The sequence below is a fragment of the Salmo trutta genome, chromosome 28 (genome assembly GCF_901001165.1).
Source record: "Salmo trutta chromosome 28, fSalTru1.1, whole genome shotgun sequence".
Classification (NCBI taxonomy): domain Eukaryota; kingdom Metazoa; phylum Chordata; class Actinopteri; order Salmoniformes; family Salmonidae; genus Salmo; species Salmo trutta.
In genome coordinates, this window is record NC_042984.1 from 34,757,751 (window position 1) to 34,769,441 (window position 11,691).

Consider the following 11,691-nt stretch of genomic DNA (forward strand, 5'->3'; position numbering starts at 1 on the left):
GCTAACTCCGCCGTGGTTCGTTGGACAAAACCTATGGGGAAAACGAATGGCATTTTTGGAGGTTTTTTTGGATGAACGCCGAAAAAAGGTCTGTGGCAAACACAGGCTTAGGAGATCTTATACGTTTTGTTCTATTCAGTGGTGGAAAAAGTACCAATTGTCATACTTGAGTAAAAGTAAAGAAAACTGAAGTAAAAGTCACCCAGTAAAATTCTACTTGAGTAAAAGTCTAAAAGTATTTGGTTTAAAATATACTTAAGTATCAAAAGTAAATGTGATTGCTAAAATATACTTAAGTATCAAAAGTATAATTCCTTATATTAAGCAAACCATACAGCACCTTTTTCTTGTTTTTTCTATTTAAGGACAGCCAGGGGCACACTCCAACATTCAGACATCATTTACAAACTAAGCATGTTTGTTTAGTGAGTCCAGCAGATCAGAGGCTGCAGGGATGACTAGCGATGTTCTTTTGATAAGTGGTGTGAATTCGACCATTTTGCTGTTCTGCTGGGCATTCAAAATAGTACTTTTGGGTGTCAGGGAAAATGTATGGAGTAAAAAGTACATTTTCTTTAGCAATGTAGTGAAGTAAAAGTAAAAGTTGTCAAAAATATAAATAGTAAAGTAAAAATACAAATACCCCAAAAACAACTTAAGTACTTGAAAGTATTTTTACTTCAGTAATTTACACCAGTGGTTCTATGAGATCATCTTCATCAGCTAAAGTAACTTTTTGTGAATTTTGAAGGATTGATGTAATAAAAAAAAGCACCTAAAGGCTTCATAGGTCATAAAGGTTATATTAGCTGACTGCTATTAGGCTATCTTATAGAACAAACGGTATAAAATCTGTGTTAACCTCATACCTTATTTTAGGCGTTTATTCCAAAACCCTATTCTTTCCCCATTCATTTTTTCCATAGGGATGGCTGAACGAGAGAGGAAGCGGAAAAGGCCCCAATTTGGCAGAAAACCTGTCTCCCTCCAGCAGCTGGCGTTTCCCGTTGTTACGCCCACCAAGCAAGGACTTTTTGTAAGGAGCTCAATGTGTTGAATTTGGTAAACACAAAATTGAATGGCTTATTTGCTACGTGAGGTTTATTTGATCGAGTAGAAGTTTCGTAATGCATAAATTGTTACGAGTGTACTGATACAAGTAGTACACGTGACATCTCGGCAACTTTGAGAAAATATTGGAGTTGTCGATATGGCTATGCATATTCATGACATGAGGCTAGTAGCATACCATTAAATACAGGTGGTTGATGTCAACAACCATCTTCGAATATTCAAATATTGATTAAAATACTGAGATATCCACCACTCCATAGAAAGGATAGTCGGGTGCTAGACAGCCCGCCACGCCGCTTTGTAGACAACTCTCATTGTTTGGGCGGAGAGTAGCTTGCCAGTAGATCAATAATCTTTGGCTGAACGAACCAGAGGTAACGCACATCCGGGTTTTATGACTACAAACTGGCGAGCTCAATGTGTGTGGGTGTGAGCGGAAACCGGAGTCATAGTAGCAGACATGTTTTAGCAAGATCTCCGAGCAGGCAAACAGCACGATGATGATTACAATTACTGGGTCGTCATATGTGTTTTTGGAGGATGGGATAGGCTGCTGTTAGGCTATAGTAAATACTAGGATACGGTCACTCAATCCACAACTGCAGCTCTTGCAACACAAAGTATCATGGCAAACAGCACTGTTAAGTGAGCAATTGACAGAGTAGACTATTAGATCGACTGGTATCGTGACCTTTTTAATAAGTGGTTGTAGAAAGAGCGCGTGGGAGGTGGGGAAAGGAGTCGTGCGCAAATTTCCTTTGCGGATCATATTTTCACCATATTGCAACAACATGGAGTCACAGACACAGTACACCCGAGAGGAGATCAACAGCACGATATGGGAAGTGCCGGAGAAGTACACGCGATTGAAGCAAATTGGGACAGGGGCGTACGGTTCCGTATGGTGAGTTGTTGACGATGGGCGCTATCCAAAGCTGGGGTGTGTTGTCAAGTACCTGACAGGGCAATCATACAGAAGGAAAGATAGCGAGTTTTTTCTGCTCTGGAAATATTGTGTAACTTGCATGAATTCCTACAATTTTACAAAATATCTGTCAACCTCGCTCACTACACTTATATGAATCACCAATTGGCCACAATACCAATAAATCAAATGCACTGTGTGGGCGGATATAGTGTAGTAGCGCATGCCTGGCTTTTCCTGCCAATACTTGTTGCAGTGCTTCAGTGAACATGTTGAGGCACAATGTAGGGTATAGTCTTTGTCTGAACAAATGAAAGTATGTGTTTTTAATGTGAATTTATCACTTTGATTCAGCAGCCTAAGCCATATAATCGACCAGTATTTTTTAACTATCATTCTCCTAAGGGATGATGCCACATTTCCTGAGTATATTTTATGCAATAACAATATTTTCTATGCCTCAGCTCGGTAATAAATGTGAAGACCAATGAGAAAGTGGCCATTAAGAAGCTTCACCGGCCCTTCCAGTCTGAGATTTTTGCAAAGAGGGCTTATCGGGAGCTTCGACTGCTCAAGCACATGAAACATGAAAATGTGAGTATGGACTGTACACATCCTGGCACTATCGTTGTCTTCTATCCCTCCAGGCTCCTTGACTCACATATCCCCACCCACGATGTGTTGCTCTTCACAGATTTTACATAACCTAATCAGCAAACTGATTCAAGACACTGGCGCACAAAGATAACATACAATTTCTGTCTAATAGCTATAGCAGGCATATTGTAGGATTTATAACTCAACTTGTTTTTCTTCTCTCGTGCAAACTTCCTTCAGGTGATAGGGCTCCTGGATGTGTTTACTCCTGCTGCTGGGCTCGATGAATTCACAGATTTGTGAGTATTTACCACAGTGATATCAGACACAGAGTAATGCCTATTGCAGCCAGAGGCAGAGAATGGCTTTGGTGATTTGGCGGGGCTCATACCAGTCAAAAGTTTGGACACACCTACTTATTCAAATCAAATGTATTTATAAAGCTCTTCTTACATCAGCTAATATCTCAATGTGCTGTACAGAAACCCAGCCATTTTTATTTTATTTTTTTACATTGTAGAATAATAGTGAAGACATCAAAACTATGAAATAGATTATTCAAAGTAGCCACCCTTTGCCTTGATGACAGCTTTGCATACTCTAGGCATTCTCTCAACCAGCTTCATGAGGTAGTCACCTGCAATGCATTTCAGTTAACAGGTGTGTCTTGTTAAAAGTTAATTCAACTCCCTGGCATATGACCTAGGCCCAACATAGAGGAGGGAGCAGCATTCTGAATGTTGCAGATACATATCCTCTCTAGGGTAGGTGGGACGAAATCGTCCCACCTACGCAACAGCCAGTGTAATCCCGTGGCGCGATATTCAAATACCTTAGAAATGCTATTACTTCAATTTCTCAAACATATGACTATTTTACACCATTTTAAAGACAAGACTCTCTTTAATCTAACCACACTGTCCGATTTCAAAAAGGCTTTACAACGAAAGCAAAACATTAGATTATGTCAGCAGAGTACCCAGCCAGAAATAATCAGACACCCATTTTTCAAGCTAGCATATAATGTCACATAAACCCAAACCACAGCTAAATGCAGCACTAACCTTTGATGATCTTCATCAGATGACAATCCTAGGACATTATGTTGTACAATACATGCATGTTTTGTTCAATCAAGTTCATATTTATATCAAAAACCAGCTTTTTACATTAGCATGTAATGTTCAGAACTAGCATACCCACCGCAAACTTCCGGTGAATTTACTAAATTACTCACGATAAACGTTCACAAAAAACATAACAATTATTTTAAGAATTATAGATACAGAACTCCTCTATGCACTCGCTATGTCCGATTTTAAAATAGCTTTTCGGTGAAAGCACATTTTGCAATATTCTGAGTAGATAGCCCAGCCATCACGGGCTAGCTATTTAGACACCCACCAAGTTTAGCCCTCACCAAAGTCAGATTTACTATAAGAAAAATGTTATTACCTTTGCTGTTCTTCGTCAGAATGCACTCCCAGGACTTCTACTTCAATAACAAATGTTGGTTTGGTTCAAAATAATCCATAGTTATATCCAAATAGCGGCGTTTTGTTCGTGCGTTCAAGACACTATCCGAAAGGGTAAAGAAGGGTGACGCGCCCGACGCGTTTCGTGACAAAAAAATTCAAAATATTCCATTACCGTACTTCGAAGCATGTCAACCGCTGTTTAAAATCAATTTTTATGCCATTTTTCTCGTAAAAAAGCGATATAATTCCGACCGGGAAACCGTGTTTTAGTTCAAAGACAGAAAATAAAAACATGGGGTCGCCTCGTGCACGCGCCTCAGTCTCATTGTACTCTGATCGACCACCATCAAAATGCGCTAATGTTTTTCAGCCAGGGCCTGCAAAGGCATCATTCAGCTTTTTCCCAGTTTCTGAGAGCCTATGGGAGCCGTAGGAAGTGTAACGTTACAGCAAAGATCCTCAGTTTTCAATAAAGAGAGCCAAGAAGCCCAAGAAATTGTCAGACAGGCCACTTCCTGTAAGGAATCTTCTCAGGTTTTTGCCTGCCATATGAGTTCTGTTATACTCACAGACACCATTCAAACAGTTTTAGAAACTTTAGGGTGTTTTCTATCCAAAGCCAATAATTATATGCATATTCTAGTTTCTGGGCAGTAGTAATAACCAGATTAAATCGGGTACGTTTTTTATCCGGCCGTGTAAATACTGCCCCCTATCCCTAACAGGATATTGTGCTGAGCTGACCTGATTCCCTCTCTTATATGACAAAAGCGCGTCTGTTCTAGTACGATTTCTGTATGGTGATTCTGTAAAATTCTACCCCACTGAACGCAACTTGGGTGTCATTTTTAAGTCCATATAGGTGTTGAGGAGTTCGATAGATGGAGTGATTTGTCTGTCCACAGCTACCTGGTGATGCCTTACATGTTCACCGACCTCTCCAAAGTCAAAGGGCTTCTCACTGAAGACAGAGTGCAGTTCCTTGTCTATCAGATGCTGTGTGGACTAAGGGTGAGCTTGTTTGTGCACAAAAAAGTAGTCTTAGAAGAAATGTGGATTGCGGTGCTGCAAATCTTTTGCAACATGATTCTGTTTATATTCAATTCAATGTTACGCTTAGTTAATTACCGTTGCAATGCTTAATCATAGCACTTAATAATGATGTCTAATCTGTTTTCATGGCAGTACATTCACAAAGCTGGCATCATCCACAGGGTAAGTTGGCTGCGCCGTTGGTAACACCTCGCCACAGCATCTTATAACAGCTCTATTTCGTTTGTGGCTCATGAGAATGTTATTTTAAAGGCTGTGGCAGTAGATCTTCGGTCCCGAAGATCCGGCGAATGTGTTTATTATCTACTTCATGCACAGTCTCTGCTCTACTCGTAGAGAACAAGCTAATCTGGCAAATGGTGCTCGTTTAATAAAGTTAGAACAAAGCTGAATCAATGTCTGCAAGATCACATAATGATAGTATTCTACATAACAGAACCAGCTGTAATAGCATAGTATATCTCCCATGTGACCATTATTTTCTACTTTATACCCCTTTATCCAATTGGTAGTTACGATCTTGTCCCATCGCTGCAACTCCCGTACGGACTCGGGAGAGGCGAAGGTCGAGAGCCATGCGTCCTCCGAAACGCGACCCCGCCAAGCCACACTCTATTTTAAAGAATCATGGACATTGAGTCATTATGGCTAACCCTGTCCTAACATGTAGGATGAGAAGGCCTTCTTTCTGATATGCCTCTGTCTCCATGCATGTCTAGAATTGTAAAGACACACCCATGTATGTACTAATGTGTGTATTCATTTGGAATTAATGGTGAATGGCAGCGTTTGTTTGGGTATAAACGATAAGAGAAATAAAGCAGGCCCACAGTGGATATGGATATGCAATCAACATCTATGTATTGTATCTGCCCTTAATGTCTTAATCTCAATGTTTTTTGTTTGTCAAATTTTTATTTTGCAGGACCTGAAGCCTGGTAACTTGGCTGTCAATCAAGACTGTGAATTAAAGGTTTGTGAAATGAATACAAGTTCATTAGAGAAATAATTCTATGGGGGAAGATTCCTAAGATAATGTGTCAAATGATGCTTTGCAGATCCTGGACTTTGGTCTTGCTCGCCATGCGGAGGCGGAGATGACAGGCTATGTTGTGACCCGCTGGTACCGGGCACCAGAGGTCATTCTAAACTGGATGCACTACACCCAGACTGGCAAGACAATCATATCTATTAAAAACTTTCACTCTTGGCCTCATCCATCCCGAAGGCCTGTGCTCAGCTTCGTAATAACCTGAAATGTTACAGAGCTGACAGACTTATGTACAGCTTGAAACATTACAGAGCCGGCAGAATCTTTTACATGCAGCCTGATACACTATATGCAAAAGTATGTGGACACTATGCAATCTCCATAGACAAACATTGGCAGTAGAATGGCCTTACTGAAGACCTCAGTGACTTTCAATGTGGCACCATCATAGGATGCCTCCTTTCCAACAAGTCAGTTTGTCAAATTTCTGCCCTGCTAGAGCTGCCCCAGTCAACTGGAAGTGCTGTTATTGTGAAATGGAAACGTCTAGGAGCAACAACAGCTCAGCCGCGAGGTGGTAGACTACACAAGCTCACAGAACGGGACTGGCGAGTGCTGAAGAGTGTAAAAATTGTTTGTCCTTGGTTGCAACACTCACTACCGAGTTCCAAACTGCCTCTGGAAGCAACGTCAGCGCAATAACTGTTTGTCGGGAGCTTCATGAAATTGGTTTCCATGGCCGAGCAGCCGCACACAAGCCTAAGATCACCATGCGCAATGCCAAGCGTTGGCTTGAGTGCTTAAAAGCTTGCCGCCATTGTTCTCTGGAGAGATGAATTACGCTTCACCATCTGACAGTTTGACGGACAAATCTGGGTTTGGCGGATGCAAGGAGAACGCTACCTGCCACTATACATAGAGCCAACTGTAAGGTTTGGTGGAGGAGGAATAATGGTTTTGGCTGTTTTTCACAGTTCGGGCTAGGCCCCTTAGTTCCAGTGAAGGGAAATCTTAATGCTACAGCATACAATGACATTCTAGACAATTCTGTGCTTCTAACTTTGTGGCAACAGTTTGGGGAAGGCCCTTTCCTGTTTCAGCATGACAATGCCCCCGTGCAAGTGAGGTTCATATAGAAATGGTTTGTCGAGATCAGTGTGGAAGAACTTGACTGGCCTGCACTGACCTCAACCCCATCGAACACCTTTGGGATGAATTGGAACACCGACTGCGAGCCAGGTCTAATCGCCCGACATCAGTGCCCGACCTCACTAATGCTCTTGTGGCTGAATGGAAGCAAGTCCCCGCAGCAATGTTCCAACATCTAGTGGAAAGCCTTCCCAGAAGAGTGGAGGCTGTTTTAGCAGCAAAGGGTGGACCAACTCCATATTAATGCCCATGATTTCTGAATGAGATGTTCGACAAGTAGGTGCCCACATACTTTTGTGTATGTAGTGTATGTTACGGCGCTGACGTTGTGCTACGTACAGCCTGAAACATTACGGAGCTGACAGTCTTTCATTTCATTTGTGCAATGTGTTTTGATTTGGGTAACACTTGACATTTACAGTGGATTTTCTTGCCTTAGTGTGTTTATACACAACAGTGTACTTTGTTACTTAGAGTGTAATTACAGTAGTCTTAACACAGTACCTATTGAGGTAAAAAGCCTCTGTGTAATATAAGGTTCTGTATGCGCTCTTTTACAATATTTGCCACATTGTGCGTGATAGTTGTAGTTGTTCACAATCAGTGCTCTGTTATCATTGTTATTGGTTAGTCCAAGCTGCCTGGCCTTGGAGTCAAGTTGTCTCATAATACTACCACACTCAACCCTTTACACAGGGTTGCTTTGAGACTGCAGTCCCTTGAGCAAACAGCAAGGTGTTGCTTTGGTGTGAATTTGTTTTCGATGCCACTATTTAATTGATTGTCTGTTCCTCCATTTTAGTGGACATCTGGTCTGTGGGCTGTATCATGGGAGAGATGATCAATGGGAAGACACTTTTCAAAGGGAAAGACTGTATCCTGTTACTATCCTACTTGTTTGTTTTTTAAAATCTGTATCATGTCTGTACCACGTAGTCTGTGACCTGACCCAAGCCAGCTATTTATCAAGGACGGCGAATGAAAGGGTGACAAACCCGTCCATGATTAGTGTCGCCCCATACTGTGTGCGCTGTAGTGTAGTTGACACTTCTATCGCCCAGTAGAGTTAGCTACAGGCATGAAAACAAATTATAGAAAAGTTGGCTATGACATGTACAGTTATGGGAAGAGGGTAATCTATGGCATGTGCAGTACAGTTATGGGAAGAGGGTAATCTATGGCATGTGCAGTACAGTTATGGGAAGAGGGTAATCTATGGCATGTGCAGTACAGTTATGGGAAGAGGGTCATCTATGGCATGTGCAGTACAGTTATGGGAAGAGGGTAATCTATGGCATGTGCAGTACAGTTATGGGAAGAGGGTAATCTATGGCATGTGCAGTACAGTTATGGGAAGAGGGTCATCTATGGCATGTGCAGTACAGTTATGGGAAGAGGGTAATCTATGGCATGTGCAGTACAGTTATGGGAAGAGGGTAATCTATGGCATGTGCAGTACAGTTATGGGAAGAGGGTCATCTATGGCATGTGCAGTACAGTTATGGGAAGAGGGTAATCTATGGCATGTGCAGTACAGTTATGGGAAGAGGGTAATCTGGCATGTGCAGTACAGTTATGGGAAGAGGGTCATCTATGGCATGTGCAGTACAGTTATGGGAAGAGGGTCATCTATGGCATGTGCAGTACAGTTATGGGAAGAGGGTCATCTATGGCATGTGCAGTACAGTTATAGGAAGAGGGTCATCTATGGCATGTGCAGTACAGTTATAGGAAGAGGGTCATCTATGGCATGTGCAGTACAGTTATGGGAAGAGGGTAATCTATGGCATGTGCAGTACAGTTATGGGAAGAGGGTCATCTATGGCATGTGCAGTACAGTTATGGGAAGAGGGTCATCTATGGCATGTGCAGTACAGTTATGGGAAGAGGGTCATCTATGGCATGTGCAGTACAGTTATGGGAAGAGTGTAATCTATGGCATGTGCAGTACAGTTATGGGAAGAGGGTAATCTATGACATGTACAGTTATGGGAAGAGGGTAATCTATGACATGTACAGTTATGGGAAGAGGGTAATCCATGGCATGTGCAGTACAGTTATGGGAAGAGGGTAATCTATGACGTGCAGTACAGTTATGGGAAGAGGGTAATCTATGACATGGTTTCTGTTGAAATTGTTTGGATACACTACCGACATGAACATGAATGTGTTGGGCTTGAGGGACCTTGACTTTAACCCTTGACTCCCAGACATGGATCAGCTGACTCAGATCATGAAAGTAACTGGAGTACCCGGACCTGACTTCATTCAGAAACTGGACAGTCAGGAGGTAGAGTTGGCACCTGGATATCACTGATAGTATACTTGATATTTTGAACTGTGTATTTTGACAATTGTGCATAATTCCCTTCTTTTGAATTGGAAAGTGCCCGTCTTTTGAATTGGAGTATGAACTATAAACTCCTCAGTCAGGGTCCTTGAACTAATTATTTTCTTATCTCTTCCTGTCTTCTGATAGGCAAAAAGCTATGTGCGGTCCCTCCCTCACTTTCCCAGAAAAGACTTCTCTAAGTTGTTCCCCAGAGCAAGTGCACAGGGTGAGTTAAAATGCTATTGATTTGACGATGCTAAGCACATATGTTAGTTATTATTACACATTATACATGCTGTGATTCAGACTTAAATGTACAATCTGTACAGTACCAGTCAAAAGTTTGGACATACCTACTCATTCAAGGTTTTTCTTTATTGTTACCATTTTCTACATTATAGAATAATAGTGAAGACATCAAAACTATGAAATAACACATGGAATCATGTAGTAACCAAAAAAGTGTTAAATAAATAAATAAATATATATTAGATTCTTCAAAGTAGCCACCCTGTAGAAAATAGTAAAAAAATAAAGAAAAACATTTGATTGAATAGGTGTGTCCAAACTTTTGACTGGTACTCTATATGTGTAATACATTCAGTGGCCTTATCCATTAGTTTGATTTCTATATATAGGCCCACACAGAGATATTGTTGGAAAATTGCAGTTTGAGACAATGGTTTTCCGATGGGAGTCATCTGTTGAAAGATGATGGCCAACTGATATGATTGCGCAATATGTCCAGCTTTGTAAGGATTCAACTTCTATGGGAAAAGTTGACATTTGTTTAACTTTCAACAGACAAACTGACAATTGATGAATGCGTATGCATTTTTATATACGTCTCTGTGTGGCCAATAAGTTCTCCAACTTGTGGCATGTTTCTGGTTTTCATTCTCTATTTAACTGCTCTCCCAGCGATTGACCTTCTTGAGAAGATGCTGGTTTTGGATGGTGAGACTCGGCTTACTGCTGAGAGTGCTCTGACACACCCGTATTTTGATGGCTTGAGAGATCCAGAGGATTGTCCTGAGCCACAGCCATATGATGACAGTCACGACAATGCCACGCTGCCTCTGGAGGATTGGAGGCGTAAGTGCAAAGTATTTCAATGTTTTAATTTGAAGTTTAAACATTTATTTTATCACTTCGTTTTTTGTGTCAGTGATCTGTCAGTGTCACAATGCAACAGAATGTGTTTAATTATAAAGCTACTTTAGGTGTTTACCCACATAATTCTGTTGCAATGTATTGCATTGTCTTCCCTTCAACCCTTAAATTGCCTTTCCATTGTCTGCCCTTCTCCTAGGGTTATCCTTCAAAGAGGTGAAGAGCTTTGTGCCATTCCCACGACGGGACTCCAAGAGGCGAAACACACTGACAATTTCTCCGTGATTCTATGCTTGTGATATCAGAAAACAGTGCTACCACACACCAGCAAACGGCAGTAGGCCTTACTACACCATGTTGCCCCTGAAACAATCCTGTAATAATTATTTTCCAAAGGAAGCCTGTGGTTGAATTTTGTATTGGGGAGTATTGAGCTACATTGTGCCGTCTGTCTCTTTTGGCCTAATTTGTAAGGGTCGATCAGTGTTTCAGCAGTCAGATTGTTTCAAATTTAACCCCACCTCCCCACCCATCAGTGAGTTAGTACTTTGTTCCCGCTACGTATCACAATTGTTCATGTTTTATCATACCGGATGTTTAACGGTCTTACTGTATGGTTTTCTTTTTCTAATAATTGATATATTAAAGATTAGTTAAATGTTATGTACAGTTGAAGTCGGAAGTTTACATACACCTTAGCCAAATGCATTTAAACTCAGTTTTTTACAATTCCTGACATTTAATCCTAGTAAAAATTCCATGTCTTACGTCAGTTAGGATCACCACTTTATTTTAAGAAGGTGAAATGTCAGAATAATAGTAGAGAGAATGATTTATTTCAGCTTGTATTTCTTTCATCACATTCCCAGTGGGTCAGAAGTTTACATACACTCAATTAGTATTTAGTAGCATTGCCTTTAAATTGCTTAACTTGGGTCAAACATTTCAGGAAGCCTTCCACAAGCCTCCCACAATAAGT

The 11,691-nt window shown here is 41.1% G+C and overlaps 1 protein-coding gene across 1 annotated transcript; it reads left to right on the plus strand.

Moving 5' to 3' along the window:
* The first annotated feature begins 1,477 nt into the window (after positions 1 to 1,477).
* mapk13 (mitogen-activated protein kinase 13) lies at positions 1,478 to 11,375 on the plus strand. Its single transcript, XM_029719759.1, has 12 exons — positions 1,478 to 1,978; positions 2,464 to 2,593; positions 2,837 to 2,895; positions 4,980 to 5,085; positions 5,260 to 5,289; positions 6,053 to 6,100; positions 6,186 to 6,300; positions 8,070 to 8,141; positions 9,478 to 9,557; positions 9,747 to 9,825; positions 10,521 to 10,694; positions 10,912 to 11,375. Exons 1-12 carry the CDS (start codon positions 1,866 to 1,868, stop codon positions 10,995 to 10,997), a joined length of 1,092 nt encoding a protein of 363 aa, XP_029575619.1. The 5' UTR covers positions 1,478 to 1,865; the 3' UTR covers positions 10,998 to 11,375.
* The last annotated feature ends 316 nt before the right edge of the window (positions 11,376 to 11,691 follow it).

Bases quoted from the DNA above. Each gene is read 5' to 3' on its own strand.
- mapk13 (XM_029719759.1), top strand. From the start codon at position 1,866: ATGGAGTCACAGACACAGTACACCCGAGAGGAGATCAACAGCACGATA. The intron at 1,979-2,463 runs GTGAGTTGTTGA...TCTATGCCTCAG, and splicing joins GGGGCGTACGGTTCCGTATG to CTCGGTAATAAATGTGAAGA. The intron at 6,301-8,069 runs GCAAGACAATCA...CCTCCATTTTAG, and splicing joins GATGCACTACACCCAGACTG to TGGACATCTGGTCTGTGGGC.